Genomic DNA, 22,228 nt, shown 5'->3' on the forward strand with positions numbered 1-22,228 from the left:
AACGGGCAAAAATATGACTTGAGCAGAGAAACAATAATTTGTGCCAGTCAAAATCAATCTATGGCAGTTTTTAAAATTAATAGACTGATTTTTTTAAGTGCTTTTTACTTGTTTGCATGTTGCCTGGTCTTAACACAGCATTGACTGTGTTAATGCTGCGATATCGTTTTAAAAATCTTTGCATGTAAAATGATTGACAGTTTTCCAAACACTGATGCGGGCCAAAAGGCAGTTTTCCGTTGACACTTCTACCATAATTCTTCAAGGAGTGTCATGTTTCCTTGAAAGCTTCCATGCTGTTACGCATATGTAGGAGATCTTCCAATTCCAGAGCTCTCCGAGCTGCTGGGCCTGTGGGAGGAAGAGGTGACTCGTGGCTGGAGCCAAACACAAAGACAGACCACAGGCCAGAGCGTTGTAAAACACACAACTCCACAGCTGTGAGTGGACAGGCGCCAACTGTTCTTGCCAATCCACCACAACAGCCCACTAATCTTGCTTAGATCTGCTCATCAGAGCCAGACAGTGGGCATCCTGTGCTGCAGCCGCTGCTGCATCTGGGGGAACCGAACAGCAGAATAATCTGGGCTTTCAAGCACAGCACTTTGCAGCAGGGGGTGCCCATCACAGGATCCCTCACTGATAACCACACTTATCCTGTTGAAAGACTAGAAAAGAAGGAATGCTTCCAAAAAATAAAGTCCTCACATTTTTTACACTAACAAATAATTGCTTATTTGAATGAATACCAATTTTAGAGACACACACAACCCTAGAAAAGTAGTATTAAAACCAAAGAAATTCCTGAGTAGATTAGGTACATGAGGATTTGAAAGGTCTGTTTAGACTTATCAGCTTTGATTAAAGCACAAACGTAAGGAAAAATGTTCAGTGTTCAATTGTATAATGTGTTTCTGTGCCCCTCTTTGCTAAATTATAGTTGTTCTTGCTCTTATATGTAAGTATTGGTTTATGCTTCCTCGACATACTTTTGACCCTAACAGACAATCCAATTAAAACTTTCACACTAGGCTCTGTAATTGCCAAGGCTTTCATGTGCAATTTTTGCTCCAAAATTAACATGTTCAAACACCATATTCATTTTCACATCATAGTTAGTTTTTATTTCAATGTGGCACATTCAAGATGCGTGTATCAGAAAGTAACATAAAAAATGCCTTTTTAGTACTTACACGTGGGTGCTGATATGCTTGTGGCAATTACAAGACAAACACTTAATTTTTTCAGACAGAGCACAAAAAATAGAGGCTTTTTAATCACTCAAATTCCAAATGGAGGTCACCGTGATCGTCTAAATTTTGTTTGCACTCAAAGGTTTATTCAAGTCAACCTGAAAAAAGCCGAGAGATAAATTTCCCCTGAGAGACAAAGAAAAACTGAGGAACGTGCCATAAAACTAGTGCTAAGGCATATGGCTGAGGTGGATGTTATTGAAAAGGATACATTACAATGCTGACCTGAGGTCAGTGCACATTCTGTCACAAGGGACAACCTAGCAGGAGAGAACTGGGTAGAAGAGCAGCTGCCTGCATGCTTTTCTCTCTGCCTGCTGTTCAGCACTACATCAGCTACCCTGCATCGCTTTTTCAAAAACATGCCTATCATCAAAGCATAAGTTCTCTGCATGGACCTCAGGAATGTTAGTGAGTTATGTAGGCCTCTTCCCTTTTCTGTCATGTTTTAGGCCATATGTACAATTTCTAAGAGACATCCACATAAATTATTACCTAAAATTATTCAAAAAAATTAAAAAAGAGAAATAGGATGTATTATAATAATATGTTAAAATGCTTAAGACATACATTTTTTACTGTCTATATTACTGTCAAAAGGGAAGACTTTCTCATAAAGATTTTCAAAGGTTTTTCAAAGGGTTTTTTTAGATATTGGCTGCTTTGTCACTAATTTTCTATCCAATTTGTATTTTGCTGTCATTTTTGTACTCTCCAGATGTTCCTAAATGTGCTACATAAATAAACTTGAACTTGAATGCTGCCTGACCTTGACCACATATTCTCTTTTATTTCTGATGCCATGAAGGCACCTAAACTCAATAAATTAACCACTGTTGTGTCTACAGACAACTGACAACTGAGTTGAATTCATCTTTTTGCATGACCTGTGGGACTTGGACTTTACTTTATCCGAGTTTCATGTTGTGGTTCATTTATGTGAGATATCCCCTATGTTCTACCATGTATCTGTGTTTCTTTTTAGCCTTGTTCTTCCCTGTGGCTTTTTTTCTCTGGTTTTTCTGTTTGTTTTGTATCCCAGTGTGGATACATTTCAAAATACCATTTTGTGTTTCTGTGTGTACATGCGAGCCGCATGTTCTGAAATGATGTAGCTTCGACTATCTCCGCAATTCCACATGCGCCTCACACAAATAACAACAAAGATGGCGAGGTATGGTGTTGCGTTCATGCCAACACAAATATTGGCTTTGTTATGGCTGTTAGTAATGTCCTCGGACTCTTACTTTCTAACGAGCCCGCTCTACATGGCCAGACACCCACCAACCTACATAAAGATCACGGTGAACATTCACAGACATTTATGTCTGATCCCATGCCATGTTGCAGTATTTACTGCACATGAGTTGTTTGTGCATGCCCCAGTGTTTTTTTGCATGTTTCTTTGGCAGTGTCACAGTGCCACCAATGGGCCTGGCATACCTATTATAGCATTTTCAGTGGTGCTATGTCCTCTCGTGTGGACTTACATGTTTTATTAATCGTTTATGAAGGTTTACGGTGTTTGTCTTCGTGTGGACAGGGCTTTAAGATCCCAATCTCTATCACAGCTGTTTTGCATCACTGTAATTCCTTGTCCCAGTAATCACTTTCCTCAGAATTCTGTTTGCTTTCAATCATTGTCGGATCCACATGTTAAACATCATATCCACTCCATGTCTTGCTAGGTTGAACCCTGGTTAAATCGTCATTATGGATTTTGTTGCGTCTTCCTTTGTTTTTTCCCCCCCATTAAACTCAACTCTATTATGATGCTACCTGCCTCCTGTTTGTGTTCAGGTCCTGTACAAGATGACATTTTTAAGCACTTTGCTACTAGCTGTCTGTTACAAAGATGTTTTGTTACAATTGTTTGAATCATGAAAAAATACTAACAAAAACACAATGAGATACATGGAATATTGTTTTATCACCAACAAGATGCTTTCACACATTCGATTATCAAGAAGAATGGTACATCTCACATGTCCTGTGTCAGGTCTTATTTTCTATTTACTTGGCTTTAGCAATGCAAGTCATACCAGTTAGTTGAAAAGAAATTAACAAAAGATATAAATAAATACTGCAATTCCAACTGGATTTCACTTTTCATTCTCGTAAAATTGCTAAATGTTTTCCAGTATGCATGTCATGACTTACAAGTGAAAATAGTAGAGGCCAAATGGGAAGACTTGTGATACTATCAGTTTCTTTTCTCTTCCACATAACTGTTTTATTTCCAATGAAATAAAATTACCACACAATGGTTTTGACCGACTTAAAGGTAAAGTAGGGGATTTTTCCGGAATTTTCTCCAAGTCCCTTTTTGAATAACTGGGCATGCACAAGACCTTCTTACCTTGCTCTTCCACTCCTCAGGGGGATCGCGTGGGGGGGAAAAATCTCCCAAATCTGGTCTTATTTCTTTCTACTGAGGCCTTCCTCTTCTTGTCTTAAACTTGGACACGGTCCGCTTCATGCAACTCTCAGCCATGTTCAAAGCATACGGTGAGAACAGCAGAGCTACAATGAACGGCTAACACCGAAGCTAACCGCTAAGCTAACCGGATACATAAACACTAGAAGTGCGCAGCCAGCAAGCGGAAACTAACAAGGAACGTGCACGCACATTGCCATTATGTGAGCACATTAGAATGATGACATGTGGGATAACCAATAGATAAGGTGATACCCTTGGAACATGAGGAACAGAGGAGGGTGAGGGAAGGACCAAAACTCTAACCAATCTGCCCTTCGGTGCAATTGGTTTTAGTTTTTACTGGCCTGCAGTTCCCACAGAAATCTATTCTTTAATCTTCTTTTTCTGAATATATAATCTATTAACTACTTTCATGATGGAAGGACGATTTTACCCAGTATAAAAAAATGTTTCTGAGCAGGATTACCAACTATAGCTTTATTGGAAATTACTTGGAAACACTACTGTGCCTGCAGGTCTACATCCATTCTATTGAAACTGGCTAATTTCCCCCACACGTTAACGTACAGAATATGTTTGAGCGTGCATGCTTTTTCATCAAAGTACCTCTTAACTTCTGCTTTACTGTAATAGTTACATTATTTAGAGCTTGTAATGATTGATTATACTTTACATAATTCTTGCGGTGGTAAAAAAAAAAAAGAAAAGTAGAGTAAAAGACTTCAGCAGATGTGTGATTTTCCATTCTTTGCCGATCGTACTTCTCATTTCAATATAAATATTGTAGTAAGCCAATACAAAGAAAAGATGACAAAAAGTTAATGGGTCTTTGGAAAAAAAAAGGCTAGGGCACTGACAGTTGGAGTAAGACTCCCAAAAATAAGATTAAACAAGAAAAATGTTCCTAGGGTAATTCATCTCAGCAGCAAAACACCCACAGAAAGACCTGAGCCAAATTTAGTGGTTTATTTCATTAATGCTGAATTTCACTTTCAACAAAACTGTCATAGGTAGGCCTTTTCACCCAGGAGTTCTACTGTTCAAGCATTTTACTGCTTTACTTGTTCTTGCGCAACACAAAGCACTGACATACACATTTGCGCTCCAGCCTATCCTGCTGAAAGACACGCATCCTGTCACATGGGAAGCCCTTTTTTCCTGCCTGACAGGATGACAGACCTCAGCATGCAGCAGAATCCGTTTCAATGGTAAAACAAAAACTAAATCAAAGGTGCGGGGTCTTGTCTGTTGTCTGTAACATGATCGTGTTTTGGATGATCGTAAAGGCTTGATGTGTCTAAGCTCTACTTCCTTAATGTAAATGTCAGCATATTTGTGTGCTTGATGTTTACAACATCATGCTATCTGGAGTGTTCTTAGCTGCCTTTCCAACATCAGACCAAGAATCCTTTCTATGGGATTTGTGAATTATATATTAATGTCATCTTATTCTATATATTACTACAAGGTTTCAGTCAGCCATCTGTTTGATTGGAATTGTTGACAGGGTAGTGATTCAGAGAAGCTCTTCTGCAGTAATCTATCTACTTCCTCCCTGCCCTGTGAAAATGATGAGACGCCCAAGCCACTGGATGCTGGTGCCTGGTCTAAAACACCATAATCTCCACCACACCCTTAATGAGCTTAATGTGCACTCCCAGGCCACTGAGCTTAGAGGCATGAGCACATTGTGCCCTGTGATGCACTGCTGTACAATTTGCCTCTTTTTGTGAGCATGCAAATACCCAGCTGGATAAACACATTATCACAGAGATGTAACTGCTGCTGTGCCTGACCGTGATTGTCCGACGTTGTTCAATAAATTGCCCAGGAAGTTGGTCGTTTGTTATTTGATGACGTATTCAGGAGTTACCAAGAGCTCACAGGGGCAGCCGATCATTCATTGTCATTAGACTTGCATTTTGCCAAATTAGGTGTGCAACCGCATGAGACGCATTTAAATCTGAGAACTACCATTTGGAAACAATACATATATTGTTAAGCAGTCTAATGTCTTGAGGCAAAAATAAATACAGAACAGAGCTTTATGGTGAAAATACAGCTTCCAAGAATAGGGCCAGATTTCTGAGCATGATCGGGGATAAACTCTGATTTCATTCTTAAACCCAACACCCGCTTAGTCCCTGGCTCTTCCTAACACACACACACACACACACACACACACGTACACTTCCTTCCATGCAGCAGCAAGTGTCTCCATCACACTCACTGTCAACCATGCCAGTATTAATCAGCATGTGTCTCTGTTTAAACTTCTAATCAGGAGTTAAAGCAATGTTGCACTATTAAAAACAGAAGAATCTGTCTCAAAATATAAGGATGCAAATGATGGCATACAATAAAACCCAGCAAATGAAATAGACTGAAGCATCATAAGCAACATGCTCAGAGGTGTGGGAGCTTATGTCATTAATCTGAGTTGTTCACCATGTATTAATTTCACATTATATAACAAAAGCAACGTTCTGAATCTCAGTTAAAGCTGTAAGTTGTAGCTTTACAAAGGCATAAAAGGCTGGGAGCGGGATCTAAATTGTTGAATAAGCTAAAATATATATATATATATAAACAACATTTTTGAGATTAGACCATATCAACACAGGCATGTCAGAAAAAAGGTGCAATATGGATTAATTCCAGACGCTTCAGTCTGGTATTTCAAGAATGTTGTTATTGTTGAATTTGTACAGTGTCCTTGGTTGCTCTGAAAGTGGCTTTCAAATCAAATGTATTATTATTAGTAGTAGTATTATTAAATATTCCAAGTTACTAGTGAAATTTGATTCTAAACAAATTTAAACAGGCCTCTCAAATGAAGCATTTGTTCCACTCATTCAGAAGATGGATTTGTTTTTATTTTTCATACAGGCTTCTGAAACTTCCTGTATTATCTTTGCCATTCAATTATCTGATGCGCAGTCATGGAACAGGACACTATGTAACTCTTGGGGCATAATTTTCCAGGACAGAGAAGTCTTTGTGTTTGACTGTGTCGACTTATCAGAAAAAGCCATTCAGAATTTGTCACATGTGATGATAGATTACAAAGGTATTATTCACAGTGAACCACTCTCTGCTACTTCGGTAAACTGAAAAAAGTACTTATGTTCTCATATGAAGTAGGACCATATAATATTGTAGTGTTCACTGTAGTGTTTTTTCCCTAAACTTTTCTTAGCAAAAATAGAGAAAAGGCAATTTCAAAGGTTAGTTTTGGTTTACGTTTTGTACCAGTGACCTACATTTAATGTATATTAACATCCCTGTGTTTAAATACAATAGACCAACATTTACATTTATGTATAAACATCTAAAAGGATTTGACATCATCCTTCCAGGCTTTAGATTTCCAGTGTTTGAAAGACAACACTGAACCAGGGGTTTTCAACAACTTTACAATGATCTGTGGTTACAAAGAGATTTATTTAACACTACATAAAACTGCTTTTGCAAAAACTGCCTGTTTGCAGTGACAGAATCTCTGATCTGATTTCCAATTTAGGTCTATAAACACAAATTTAGCTCTATAAATAACTATTTTTATTTTTGTAAAATGCTACTACAAAAAGAGACAATCTGTTGCTTAAACTACAGTATGGCAATGTTTTTTGTTTGTAAATTAAACAGACCACATGATTTCTAGACAACACATTACAACCAAATTAAAATCAAAATCGGGTAACAAATTTGTAAGGTTACGCTATTAAAACCCTGCTATGAGACTGCACACACTCTACTTCATCCTGGAAATGTTGTCACCAAGGATATTTTTTTTCTTTTTATGATATAAAGACAAACAAGTAAGGGATAATGGCCGACGAGTTGTCCATTATCATAAATTAATGGATGACGTGGAGGCATGAACTGTCAGATGTGAAGCGGAGGACAATTGCTTCCGCAAAGTCCATTAATTTCTGATAATTGACACCTCGAAGGGCATTATCCCGCTTATACCATGGTCACATAATAAAGATATATAAATTAAATCAATTATTAATACTTTGATGTTTCTCCCTCGTTAAAATTGTATGTTTTTTACAAGAAGCAGCTAGGAGAACTATTTAAGATCTCTCGTGATACGTTGCCAAGTTAACCAGCATCAACTGGCTCGCTGTTATCAGCTAACGTCAGAGTCAGCGCAATAATTTAGAACAATAAAGCTATTTGACCCAAACTTTTTTAGAGGTGTCCTATAACATTTTTTAAGGGACACCCTGCAGCCAATCTGGATCGAGTATTCACCCAGTACATGGTATAACTGATTTTAAAGTTATACAGCAGGGATTTTTACCAGGACAGTATTTTTTTTTTCATTATGTTGCTTAAACAAGACAGAGACAAATGTTAAGCTATATACAATAGATTGGTAGGGGTTGAAGTTAGGTGCAGATGGGAACTGGTTTCCCGGGATTTTTAATAAATAAGTCCTAAGTTATGAATTTGGCTTCTTGTGACCAAGAAAACAACCGCATTAAGATAAAATAAACTGTGTATATTGTTTTTTCCCTGATTTTGTCTCATAAATCCTACATCGATTCACAAATTCCTGTATAGGGCTTGACGAAATAGAAAAAAGAAGCATATCAATAAAAATAGAAGTCATATGGCTAATTATCTAAATGTTGTGGCCAGTTGCTTAATGATACAGAACACACAAGCACTGAATTTAAACTCAACCCTTTATTCAAAGCAACTTTTTAGCATAACTGCAAGTTTTTATGAAAATAAACAGAACGTGTGTTCTGTGAAATCTCTAAAGTGGGCGGAGCTTGGTCACAGTGCGTTCCTGGGTATGCGTTTGCGATTGGTTGGAAGGATGTAATGACTATAGTATTAACCTACATGATAGGCTAGAATGCAAAAGGAAGGAAAAAGGTTCTACTGAACTTTTTATCAACCTTTTTTTTTAGTATTGCACCACTCAGATTGATGTATATTGTTATTGAGTTATTGTCCGTAAATGAAAATTTATCTGAAATACCAGTCACATGGTATTCTGTAACCCGTAGAAAATCAACTGATATTTGGTTCTTCAAGACATGATTGATTAAAAGAATAATTAGTCATATATTTTATTTATGTAAGTCTTGTACCTTCTGTTTCCTGGTTTTTGCCACTGTCACACCAAAATTTCCCCATTTTGGGGCAATAAAGGTGTTACTATTCTATTCTAATAATAATACCTTTTACATTCTCTTTAATTTCATAGTAAAAATACGACCACATCTATCCAGTGGTTTTTGCTCAAGTTAATTACAACCTTTGTCATTGCAACACAAATTCCAATTAAAGTTGTCCTCTGCATTTAACCCATCCCCTAGGGAGTAGTGGGCCGCTATACTGAGCAGTGCCCTGGGAGCATTCTAGGGCTAAGGATCTTACTCAGGGACCCAGAGGCAGTCCATGGGATTTGAATCTGGAACCTTGCAGCCCTTACAGCATGCAAGCACCCTGCATTTATTAAAATAGGCTAAATGTGTGTTTTTATTTGAAAGACTGACCCAAATCATGTTCTTATATTCACAAAGGTATACACAAAAAATGCATCTTTAATTCTTCTTTTTTCCAATTGAGCCCCAAAGCCTTTGCATTTTGCAAGCCCATTTAGTATGGCAAATGTGCAAAGACCTTTTTTAAGTTTTGGATCTACAGTGAACAACACAGCCCTTTTCTACTTAAATTAGTTACTAATCAATTTAGTCAAAACGTTGCACAATCATATGCAGTGCAGCAGGTAAAAAAAACACAATTATATATATATATATATATATATATATATATATATATATATATATTGTTTTTGTGGCTAATTTCAACTTTCTTTTTAGTGCTTTTGACTTGACAATCTTGCCACATGGGACGGAAAAGTTTGTGCACCTCTCGTGACAATGTGCTGACCAAATTCTCTGTGAATGAAAATTAATAATATAATCTACGGCACAAAGTAGGGTTATAATACTTACCAACTACTGTGCTAGCTGTTTATGAAACACTGTAGTTCTTTGTTTATTGTGTGGAGTCCATTCTTACACGGGTGTTTTAAATTTGTCCTGCACTCGTGTGTTCCCCTAGACTCCGCCCCCCTCGGCGCGCCGTCCTATCAGAGCAGAGTACAGCCGTTGAGCAGCGGCTGCAGCCAGCGGGGGGAGCAGCCAGAGGGGGGAGGGGCCTCTTAGTGTAGTGTACACTGTAGGACTCGGCAGCAGCTCATCAGCCGTAGTAAAATCTCTAACGGTCGGTCGGCCCCCCCTCCTTTTCACACCGAAAGCCTCGCACAAAAAGTTGATAAATGAAGGGGGACTCAACGAAAACCCGGCGACGGAGCTTCTAGTTCGCCGTTCTCCTTTAGTCTGTTTCCGGGGAGGAAAAACAGAGACTTTTAATTCGTCCCGTTCGCTTCCCAATGAAGCGTCCGAGAAATGCCAGTGGAAATGCTACATCCGAATCCAATGCCACCCTAGGTTTGTCACCGACCCGAACCCCTACGTTTATGGTAAGTAGTCACCACTTTTTTTTTTCTTTTCTTTTTTTTTTAATTGTGCTGCATCCCACTGCTTTATTATAAAATGCGTCTTTTAAACGTTTCTCCTTTTAAAGTAAGCTGAGGTGCATTTTAACTCACGGCTCGATCTAGACGGGATAAAAACAACGCTTTTAGCAGTGCCAGCGCTGAGATGGGACAACGATGGCGAACCGATGACAGCCATCTGCTTATTTCATTTGCGTAGTGAAAGTGCGGCAACTTTGGTTTACGCCAAAAAACGAGGCTTCGCAGTTTAAACGAAGCGTTTGAGTTCAGAAGACAACACCTGGAGATCTCCCCCAACAGTCCTCCACCGCCAGTGGAGATGTTGTTTATATGAATGCTTCCCCTCCCATCTCTTGCATAAATAGCTTCTACTTTTGAGGCTTAGATGTCACAACATGTTCAATCAACCATAAGCGGTGTTTTTAGAGGGCCATGACGTGAAAACAGCGTAGAAATGTACCATTGTATCCTTCAATCATAGGGCAAAACAATGTTAACTCTTTCAGAGTTGTGAATTGTTGTGATAGTAAGCCCTTACTAAAAGTAGAACATGAACAGAACTAGAAAGAAATCTGTTTTTATTAGAACAGACTTCATTAATAATGAGGGGGAATCATTTTCAGAAACACAAGGCATGCGCTATAATTATCATAATTGGCTAAAGTCAGTATTGTTTACAGTTTGCCAACATAAAGTCTAATTGATTCAGCTTTTGCTGGAACAAATCCAACAGCCCTTTTTAAAAGGAAGGGTTTGGACCCAAGGGGACATAGTAAGGGGCCCAGTTTAGAGGCGGTAAGCCTGCTTTGTGCTGACCATTGAACTCTCGTTCGGTGGATGCAGATCACAGTCAAACGCATTGCCAGAAAGCACACTTGGGAGGCTGATCGCCAACTGTTGTTAAACAAGGATCGGTTCTGATAAGGCGAGCGTTGCCTCTGCGAGCTCAAATAATTCAAACAGAGCTTCAATATCACAATGGTTTGTTGAAGTTCACTTTTTTCTTTTTGTATGGAGGGGTGTGTGTGTGTGTGTGGACTAACTGCCAAGTTAATGATTGACGTACAGCGGTAGCTTTTAAACACAGGTCGGAAGCTTGCAGTCAATCAAAAGAGACGCGAGGTGTCTTGACGCCTTTCCAAGCCTGAGTCACGGTTTGGCTGGCTCGTCCTGTCTCCCAAAGAGAGGGTCGTGTTATCTTGCTTTCTGCCTGTTATGCTTGTTCGACTGCTCTTCCGCAGGCGCGGGTACAAAGTCACGTGACACCAAGGCAAGCGCCTTCTGTGTGAGCGAGAGCTGCAAGTTCCCGTAAGCGCAGACGGGAAGGGTGCAGGCGGAGGATGTCACGCTGCTCTCAGCATCAGCTTACGTCAGGCATGCGGGCGTCACTGCTCAGGAGATCGTGTTTTGGTGGGTCCGGCACATGCTGGAACAGGGCCTCCCCCCCCCCTCTGGGAGTGTTTCACTGGAATCGTTCTGACACGGCGTCGTTTCCAAAGTTCAGATGAAGCCAGTCACATCCGAGAGGAACTAAATGGAGACTTTGCAGCGGATGCCCTCAGGGCTTTGTTTTGTTTTGTTCTGTGCAAAAAGCGCTGAGTTAAAGACTCAAATCTACGCATATAATCCACTATGGTGATCTTTGTAATAGTGCAGCTTTAAAGAAACAGAGTAATGTCAGAGACAATTTATAAATTAATGTGCATATGCCATTGTTCTTTTTCCTTACTATGGACTTAAAAACTCTGTATTTTTAATGCGAGAGCATCTGCATATAGCGCTTGTTGTGGTTCATTTCGTCTCCGTGGCCTTTACTCAACCCCAGGAACATCACCCCCAGCTTCAGACTCCAGGACAGGCTTGGAGAGGAGAGCTTCTCATGGCACCGAATTAAAGCAGACGCAGCTCATGCAGCGTGAACTTGCACCTCGCTTGTTTTCCCCCCAGCTGAGTGGAAAACTAGAGCTCTCATTATCATGGGCTGCTGGCGAAATGCGCACAGCTGAAGTGGAATGGCTCTGACAACACCCTGACAGAAATGGAAAATATCGAGATGGTCAAAAACGGGAAGCCTGCAATGAAGTATTATTCGGATTAACTACAGGGCTATGCAATTGTGTCCTTTTATAAATGTCTTCTATCTTGCAAATTGGCAGCCCTGGATTGCTCTGCGATGAAAGATCTTTATAGATTGTAACGTCGTGAAACGCTGGGTTCTGTGATATATGTTAAACTTGAATGAATTCAATTTTGTAGACTAAAATATTTTTGAGGACATTGTAAGTTGCACATTTATGATGTCAATCTTCCATTATACGCCAATCCAGAGGTGCATGTTTACATAGATTATGCTGCTTGGAACGGCAATCAGAAGTCATACTGGGATGGAGGTGGTCAGCACCAAAACCTGGGTAGACTCGGGACTTGAAAGGATATTCAGTGCCAAAGCGCCTATAGTGTACCAACAAAATATCCCCCCCCAGACCTCTACACCGCCACCAACTGCCTAGACTGTTAATAGCAGGCAGGATGGGAATATGCTAACCTGGTCAGCCATGTTGTTAATATGTAGCACTCTCTGTTCTGCACATGATCAAACTGGGTCTGCTCCCATCTAATCCGTTTGGGGAAAGGAGGGACATTCAGCAGAACTCTCCGAGTTGATTGGGCGAAGCGACACCTAGTGCCCGCCTACCAAAGATTAGTTTTAGCCAATCACGGCATCAAATTAAAACGTAAGCAGCAGACGTCATGCGAAACCACAAGAAGGTAAGCTAGTCAAGGTAATTCTTGCTGTTCTTTCAAAGATGGAATCCTGGATTCTTCCCAGCTTCAGCTACGCAGTGGTTCAAGCCGGAGCGGTACAGGATGGATTCTTGTGTGTTTGTGAACGCACCAATACCGCAAGAATTCTTGCAAAAGAGGTTAGGGATATGCTCTGTTTGTGGCAGGTTCTGATCCTACCACATAAATGTTGTGATTGAGGCTCATTGGACAAGGCATAATTTTCTGTCGTCCTTTGCGAATTGCAGCCTCGCTTTCCCGTTCTTAGAGGACAGTAGTGACCCCTGGTGGGTTCGTCTGCTGCTGTAATTTTGCTTTCCTTGGATGTAAGTGTTTTTTTTTGGGGGGGGCTACTGTTGCCTTTCTATCATGTTGAAACCAGTGTGCCTATTCTCTGCGCTCAAGGCATTCTCCTTCACAACGATGCTGGTCACTGGATGTCGTCTCTTTTTTTTTTTTTTTTTTAGATGCCTAAATTCCTTCAGTTACTGCCATCTGATTGGCTAAATCTATATTTGTGTTAATAAACCATTGACTGGGTAGTGCAATATACAATTAAATACAATTTAAGGTGAGATTTGAGAAATTTATATAGATGTATTTTAAATGCTTTATTGAAATGCGAGAAAAAATACATTTACAACAATGACTAAGCAAATGGGGAGCAAAGCGGTTCGTTTGCGGTACAAAATGCAGGTCATTTTGGACGCAGTGATGGGTGCTGGTCGTTTTGCTCCTACACCATCCAGTCTTTTCCTTTTTGGTAGCGCCATACCCAACTTTCTCGTATCCAACTGTGGCTTCTGTCGCAAATTTAACATAAGGTAAGAAATGGAAGTATAAACGGACAGGGCGGGAATGTTTTGGTACGAAATGCCGATGGGAAGGGGTGTCTTGGCATAGAGCTACTGGTGACTTGTGGACGCTGGAGGATACGAATTGGCCAGTTGACGTTGAACCTTAGGCCAGACCTGTTTGGATTTAAGATTTAAGAAGCTTTATTGTCATTATGCGTTACCATAATGAGAATTTTGGACAGCGGCTCAGAACGCGCATAATTACACATAAAACACAGACATATTTTGACAACCGATGGTTTAAAGTAACGTTCTAAATCATCTAATAGTCTTGTTTGATCAAAAGGTGTGGTATATTTTATGTCCGTTAGCCCAAAGCGGGATCAGAACCAAAATGGATAGAAATTCTGTCAATTTAATTCTGAGTTGTGTGCCTTTTAACTACCAAAATGCCTGAAGACACTTAACTATAAAGAAAAATATCCCCTTCAAATGTTTTTAGAAGCATGGCATAAAAGCAGGTTAGTGGTTTAAATGGTAATGCACCAGTGAGAAATAGGGGGCACAAGGGGACAAACAGACCCCAAGTTGAGTATCCATGGTGAAACGTTGTAGCTAAATAATTAAAAAATACACACCCTGATCTTAATGACAGTTGTTAAACAGCATGGCAGCCTTACAATAGACATTCTTGACACAAAACACGTAGCGGCAGTCATTCCTGCTGAAACTTTCTAGACATCCGCTTAGGGCTGGACGATATAGAAAAAAGGCATATCGATAAAATAGAAATCATATTGATCAACATAGACAATTATAAACAAATTCAAAACATACATTTTAAGTGTAGCCCTGGCCATGTTACACTGTTGCTTAACAACCTATTGTTAGATACAGAACACACAAACACTGAATTCAAACTCAACTCTTTATTTAACCAACTTTTTACCAAAACTGCAAGTATTTAAAAAAAAAAAAAAAAAGATGTGCTGTCTGAACTCTTTGAAGTGGGCGGAGCATTCCTGGGTCTGCGTTTGTGATTGGTTGGGAGGATGTAATGACTAGTATTAACCTACATGATAGTCTTGAATGCAAAAGGAAGAAAAACATTTTATTTTATTTTTTTTGCTATCATCGACATATGTCTATCGATCGATATATATCGTTATTGAATTATCGTCCAGCCTTACATCCGCTGCTTTAGTTGCTTTTCCGTTTCCTGCTCGAAGTTTGTGTCTTGTTAGGACGTTTCTATTTGTGACATTCTCTCACAACAAACGTATCCCATACTCTGTCTGATTTGGATCTTTTCATATTTTACTTTTAGCTTGCTCAACTAGAGGAAGGAAACTTGACCAACCCTCTTCCAAAAGTTACATGCGGAACATCTCATCCTCTCGGCACGTACGCTGTGTGCCTTTTGGTATTTGCGTGACATGATAAAGCCGATTGTTTTACATGCTGTGCGTACAGTCCTGGAAAACAGGAACCATGTCTTCTCTGTTGTGATATTTAAAACCCTTGAATTCGGTACCAATAGAGAAGCTCTGTAGGGCCTGGAAAAAAAGGCAACTTTTTTTTTTTTTTTTTTTTTTTTTAACATACCACTTTTTTTTTTTTTAACATACCACTTTTTGAAAGGAGAGGCCTGAGCCAATGTGTTAACGAAGCGGGGCACGACTGTCTGCGTTAAACAGCTGTTAATGAATGGGGAGAGAAAGCTGTGGTGCAGCAGGCCCTTTGATAAGCACCAAAATCCCCTAAAGTCATTTTCTCCTGAATTAAAGGTTTGCGAAAAGGAGCCAGCCACGATATAGAACGTGTCCAACGGATAGCATGTCATAAATGGTCCTTGATCATGGCTAAATGTGAGGTTTTATCATTGCTCGAGTCAGTAAGTCACCTAGATGCTGATGTCAGAGAGCCGTGTTTACAAAACGGGCTGCCCAGTGCCTCTGTGGCTGTGACGAGTTTTTTTTATTTTTCTGGGGGAAGTAACTCTACACTTTCCTCCCCCTGATCCGCCTCTAGTTCAGCTCTGAGCTCCAGCCTCCTGTGGAGGCTCTTTACAGTGCAGGGAGTGGGCCGTAGTGTGCGTGAGGGAGCTGAGGCCGAGGGCCAAAAACGGCCCCTCTGTAGTGGTGTTACGTAAGTGAACGGAAGAACGCTTCCCCTTTTTACTGGCAGAGTTACTCATCGCTCCGGAAAAACCAAACTCCTTTTACTGCACCGAGAGGTTTCCTGGAAATTCTGTAGAAATCAGTGCGCATATTTTTTTTTTCTTTTTATTACTGCAAAACATGTTTAAATAATTTCAGAAATGTTCTTTGTGAAATTGTTGGGTTTTTTTTTCGTAGGGGGGACAGGTAAACATGTCAACCAGTGAAATTAAATTGAAAGGATTCTGGTGTCTAGTCATTGCTTCCTATGAAGTGCGATTTCTCATTTTCATTGACCAATCCATGGTAAATAATTTATTTAAAGGTGTATACCCATGTTAAATGCTTATATAAAAAAAAAAAAAGACCAAAAAAACGTTTGATCATGATAAAATAAGGTTATATACACCAAGCCTCCATCCTGATGATGTTTTGATGGTCCTTTTTGTGGATAAAAAGAGCCCCAGCGCTGGGCGCGACGACCAGAACTATCATAACGCCGGTCTGCTTAATTAATAAAACAGTATTAAATAATGCCTCGCAGTAAAGCAGCGGCTCGACGTGATCGAAGACCAACCGTTATTAATCGAATACAGTGATCTGCAGCATCTTTAAGAGCCTCATATCCAAACGTTTACTCACGTCAATCAAGTCTACGGTCCCATCTGAGCCCCAACAGAGTTTTTTATATATATATATTATTGGACCTTTCTTCATTGTTTCACTGGGAGATGCTAATAGCTGTTAGCCGCTTCCTTGTTTTATCCCCTGCTGAAGTGTTGTACTTCCTCTGTTATTAAAAATAAACACGAAAGTCTTTAATTACTAAAAAAAACTGAGCAAAAACAAAGCATAAAACACCAAGATAATAACAAATATGTGATAATGTCTCATAGAAACTTTGTATGCAACCAAAGTGCGCTACTGACAGGAAAAAAAGGCATATAAAGTAGCTATGCACCTTTTTAAAATAACCTAAATCTAAAATGAAAGCTTTGCGACTATTTGCAGCCACATCAAGGTTGAGTCTCATTGCCATTGACAAGTGCATGCCGTTTTTTTTTTTTTTTTAGTTCTGTTTTTAACCTTTCCTTGAACTCCAGCCTACAATTCTGACCCTTGGACTTGGCCTGGCTCACATTTCCCCCGTTATAAATCCACCCTTCGCCGCACTCCCAGCCGAAGAGCCAGTCGAAGATGAACGCGCTCGAATCTGAGAGCAGCGGAGACGTTTGCCAGGCCGTCCTCGCACGTTTCTGCCCCAGCGGGGAAAAAAGAGGGCCACGGAGGCGGGGGGGGGGGGGCAGAACGAGCACGCCAAGGTGTCGGACAAATGGCGTTTTGTCTTCTCCCGCTCTGAACAAGGGCTTCCTTTGCTCCGTTCCGGGATGGGTGAGATAGTGTGGGCTCGGGAGGGCCGAGCCGCAAAACATATTGAGAGGCGTTTGTATTCAGCCAGTCAGACTCAGTGAAGTGAAATTAACAGCGTTACCCGGAGCACAATAGCCGACTCGTCGCTGACGTGCTTTTGTGTCAGGGCCGGAAAGCGACAACGGCGAGGACTGAAATCTGCTCATTAAGCGGCAAAAAAAAAAAAAGGTTTGACAGAACAGGGTGTTTTTTTTTCTTCTTTCCTATAAGTACATCAGTAACACAAAAACATGTTTGTGTTTCTGCTCATACATACAGCATAACCGTAACATCCTAACTTGTGTGTCTGTGTCGCAGCGGATCCGTTGAGGGGAGCTTGGCCAGCACCAGAGCCCAGCGATGGGGATCTACATGCGTTCCAATGAGACCGACGCCGGCGCGGACTTCCAGCTCTGCCAGGATTTGGACCTCATCCTGTCGGTGCTCTCCCTCGTCTACCTCCTGGTCTGCTTCCCCCTGGGGCTGTGCTACAACGTGCTGCTGGTCGCCGTGAACCTCTCCAACAAGGTCTCCATGACCATGCCCGACGTCTACTTCGTCAACGTGGCCGTCGCGGGGCTGGTGCTCAACCTGGTGGCGCCGGTGGAGCTCCTCGGCTCGGCGTTCACCCGCTGGCACGCGTGGGAGTACAGCTACGAGCTGCACATCACGCTGCTCATCCTCTTCAACATCTCGTCGCTGGTGGTCATGTACTCCACCACGCTGCTGAGCCTGGACTACTACATCGAGCGGGCGCTGCCCCGCACGTACATGTCCAGCGTCTACAACACCAAGCACGTGTGCGGGTTCATCTGGGGCGGCGCCGTGCTGACCAGCTTCTCGTCGCTGCTCTTCTACGTGTGCAATCACATCTCCACCAAGATGGTGGAGTGCTCCAAGATGCAGAACGAGGAGGCGGCCGACGCCATCATGCTGTTCATCGGCTACGCCGTGCCGGCCGCGGCCGTGCTGTACGCCTTCGTGCTCATCCTGCGCATCCGGAAGGAGTCCACGCCTCTGGACCAGGACTCGGGTCGCCTGGACCCGTCCATTCACCGGCTGCTGCTGGCCTCCGTCTGCGTGCAGTTCGCCCTGTGGACGCCGTACTACACGGCCCTGTTGGCGCACACGGTGACGGGAGCGCCGCGCCACGTCGGCAGCGGGCATCACTCGCTTTCCTATAACTTTGCGATGCGCGCGTCGAAGCTGCTGGCGTTCTCCAGCAGCTTCGCGATGCCCCTCATGTACAGACAGATGAACAAGAACTTCGCCGGCAAGCTGCAGCGGCTGCTGGGGAGGCTGCACTGCAGGGACCAGTCCTGCCCTCACGAACGCTCGGCGGTGCAGCAAGTGGTGACGTGACTCACGCCCACACACACACCCACCCACCCGGATTGGAGATCACACACACCCCTCCTTTCCTTCTCTTGGACCAGCCAGCACTTATCTCCCCTCACCGCTCCACCCCTGCAGAAGCAGCGATTCCTCAAGAATCTGGAGCGTACGTGGAGCGTCTCTGCTAACTGTGGAATTTCCTGTCCCCCCCCTTTTTCCAGGACTTTCCATCTCTCTTCTGCGCTTACGGGACAAATCAAGGAAATAAATGAAAAAAAAGCATAAAAAAAACACCAGGTGCTGCTTTTGTGTCAGAGACTGGAGGCTTGTGGTAGTTAAAGTCCGCACAATCGTCTGCTGACGGTCGAGTTTGGATTTACGATTCTAAAGCTACGTTCAAGCTGCGTGTCACGGTGACTGTGGGTTGGTTTTTCAAGCTTTTCTGTTGGTTTTTTTTAACACACAAACCGAACCAACAAGCTTATAGACGCAGGAGTTGGGTAGAGATGCACCGATCGGGGCTTTTCCCGGCCGATACCGACTTCAGGTTTTATTTGAGGCGCGATCCTCTGATTCTAATTTGTGATTGAGTCCAATTCCTCCAGCGTAACATCTACAAAAGGACGAAATTGTTCTGCGGGTCCTTTGGCAGAGCCTACACTGCAAAAACCGACCTAAAAATATGTAAAATATTCCTAAAATGTGGGTTTTTCTCCTTGATTTGAGCAAGTAAATGATATTATCTGCCAATGGAATGAGTATTTTGACCCCTAAAATAAGATTATTAGACATCCTGCACTTAAAATAAGACGATGGATGAGTTGTTCCTATTTTAAGTGCAAAAAACTTATTCCATTGGCAAATCATCTTATTTACCTGCTCAAATCAAGGACAGATACTAAATTTAAGAAAATTTTGCTTATTTTTAGTTGTGTTTTTGCAGTGTATAGGTTACAGGTATACATGAAAAACATGTCACTGATCTGTGTGTGTGTGTGTGTGTGTGTTTTTTCTATCAAACTCTGAAAATTGAATCATGGATCAAAACTATTTTGAGTTCTTTTAGTTTTGATGCAAGCAATGTGCAGAAAAAAACAAGAATCTGTCTCTTCAGTGTTTGATCTGCCAGTTTGGACATTATCTAGGTTGTTGATTGGTGCATCTCTATTAAATAACGCCTCTTAGCGCTTCACATAAACATGTAGCTTTAGAGGTGACTACAGCTGCCTTAGGAACCCATCCATCTAAATCCCTGATCAGAATATAAACTAAGCTGCTCGTTTTTGAAAGGAAAGAAGCATACTGCCTTCTAGAAGGTGTCACAGCAGCGGGTCCACGCACGAAAGACGCGTTCTCCTCGACGTTCTTTCACAGGCACAGAGCGGTTATTCCCACGCGTGCCTCGCTCCTCGGGCCGCTTCGCGCCCTCGCTGACTTTCAAACGGCACTCGACAAATGGAAGTGAAACTTTTTATTCAGGGCTCAACATAACCGGCATACCTCTTACTTTTCTGCTGAAACACCATTACCTGTTGGTCACAAGCAGCTCCAGGGAGCTCATCTCGGGTTTTCCTATGGAGTTGCGCTTCTCCCCTCCGCAGGTGTCTCACACAGGATCGGTGACGTCCACGCAGAGTCTTGTAGGACGCTTCGGAGGTTTTGGCCAGTGCAAACAGTCACTCTCTCTGGATAGGGGAGGGAAGAAACTAAATATGGAAAAACATAGATATTGAACTCTTGTTTGTGATGAGAGTTTGACTCATGAACCATGCTGCTCAGATGCATTTAAGCTACTTTGCTTTTTTTATTTTGTCTGCCAATTATTTAAGAGTATATAAATATATATATTATTGAGCTCATCCTATAAAATGCTTAATAAAAAGGTCACAATTGCGCAATGTTTGTTGCGTCTTTTGCAGACTTATTTTCCTGACTTTTTGACCAGAGGCACCCGTCAGGTGGAGCGTTCGCTTAAAAACGAAGCAAAGGTCGCGACACTCTGTAAGTGTTAAACAATTTTAAAATTATCGATGCCAAAATATTTGGGTAGATTCCCAAGAGGACGTGACACGCAAACGATGATCAGAATTGTTTTTTGTTTCCGATTATAACTCGGTCTAATGTTCACAGTAAGGTGGGTTTACGCAAACATTTCGTCTCCCAGGAAAAAAAAATTTTCTCCAGCTACAGAGTGAGTCACTCGCCGGCGTCCCATTTTGGCCGTGGCGCATTCAGGCAGGCTGCAAGGAGCATTCCCCACTTGAGCTCCGCGTTTTTCGTTTGGGGCCACGTTACGTGCTTGCGTGAAAAAGTTCCTGTCGTTGCACAGCTCACCACGAATTACAGAGGTGACAGTTGCATGTTCCAGTGGGCGTGCAAGGAAGTTGTGCATTTTCAAACATGGCACTTGTGACTACAGTCGGTTTTCTCTCTAAGCACCCTGATATAATCCTGCCCCGGCAATCTATATGAAAAACACTTAAAACTCAATGTTTTTTTATCCTGTAAAAGTCTAAAAGCAGACATTTTGTTCTGGATTGTAAAATCGTACTAAATTGGACAAAGTGAAGGACAATCGTGGATTTTTTTTTTTTTTTTTTTTTTGGACGTTCGCCCATTTCATTTAGATGTGTAAATGTTGAAAACTAATTGGTTTACTCTGAATATTGCTAAAACCCTCATTTAAATCCGACTGAATCCTTGGCAGGAGCACCACCCCACGGGGGTTACTGTGCGCCGCCCCGTAAATGGGCTCAGAACTCAAAACCCACGCCCAGCTGAGACAGCTGCCCAAATATTGTAGAGCTTTATTATTCCGAGGGGGATCGGCACCACTCACTCCACTAAAACAGGCGCTTTGAGCCTCTCTCTCTCTCGCTCTCTCTCTTTTGTGTAATGAATGCATGCAGATGTGTGTTTGCTGTTTGGACAGCAAAGCCTCAGCGGTGGAGACCAGTCTGCCTATAATGTGCTTTTAAAAACAAACCAAACCAATGCTCTTTTCACTGTGCGTCTGTGTGTGTGTATATGTTTAAAAAGATGTATATTTTGGATGTGAAAGATTGGCAATTTATGAAAATTGCAGTATTTTGAGAAAGAAACACGAAGCATCTGTAATAACCTTCCTGTTAGCTGAGTCCAAGACTGAATAAAAAAATAAATAAACTAACATTCTGACCATTTTTCTTTATATACAAATTTCAAGGTAATATGATTAAGTTGTTGCAAACAAGCTGTTTTACATACTTAACAGGTAGAACCTGTATGTGTTGCTTGTATTTATTGGGGTGGGCAGGAGGAAGCTTTTCCGTATTTTCTTTTTCAAAAGAAAAAGAAAATACGGTTTTCAACTCCAGTAGATCCGAATAATGGAAGCTGTCCTTCCTTTAACCCTGATCAGGTCGCAGCGGTAGGCTGGCTGTGTTTGTTGTTGCCTCCCCTGGAGATGCAGCCGGTGTGGGTGTCGGCATTAATGTCACGGCTTATGTAAGGGTCCTTGA

The 22,228-nt window shown here is 41.6% G+C and overlaps 1 protein-coding gene across 1 annotated transcript; it reads left to right on the forward strand.

Annotated features, from left to right (window-relative positions):
* Positions 1 to 9,868: 9,868 nt before the first annotated feature.
* On the forward strand, positions 9,869 to 18,869 carry gpr146 (G protein-coupled receptor 146). Its single transcript, XM_012878620.3, has 2 exons — positions 9,869 to 10,207; positions 17,712 to 18,869. The coding sequence occupies exon 2, from the start codon at positions 17,754 to 17,756 to the stop codon at positions 18,753 to 18,755; it is 1,002 nt and encodes a 333-aa protein (XP_012734074.2). The 5' UTR covers positions 9,869 to 10,207; positions 17,712 to 17,753; the 3' UTR covers positions 18,756 to 18,869.
* The last annotated feature ends 3,359 nt before the right edge of the window (positions 18,870 to 22,228 follow it).

Source organism: Fundulus heteroclitus, chromosome 16, assembly GCF_011125445.2.
Source record: "Fundulus heteroclitus isolate FHET01 chromosome 16, MU-UCD_Fhet_4.1, whole genome shotgun sequence".
Lineage (NCBI taxonomy): Eukaryota > Metazoa > Chordata > Actinopteri > Cyprinodontiformes > Fundulidae > Fundulus > Fundulus heteroclitus.

What these genes read in the sequence shown, in the direction of transcription:
- gpr146 (XM_012878620.3), top strand. Translation starts at nt 17,754, where the DNA reads ATGGGGATCTACATGCGTTCCAATGAGACCGACGCCGGCGCGGACTTC.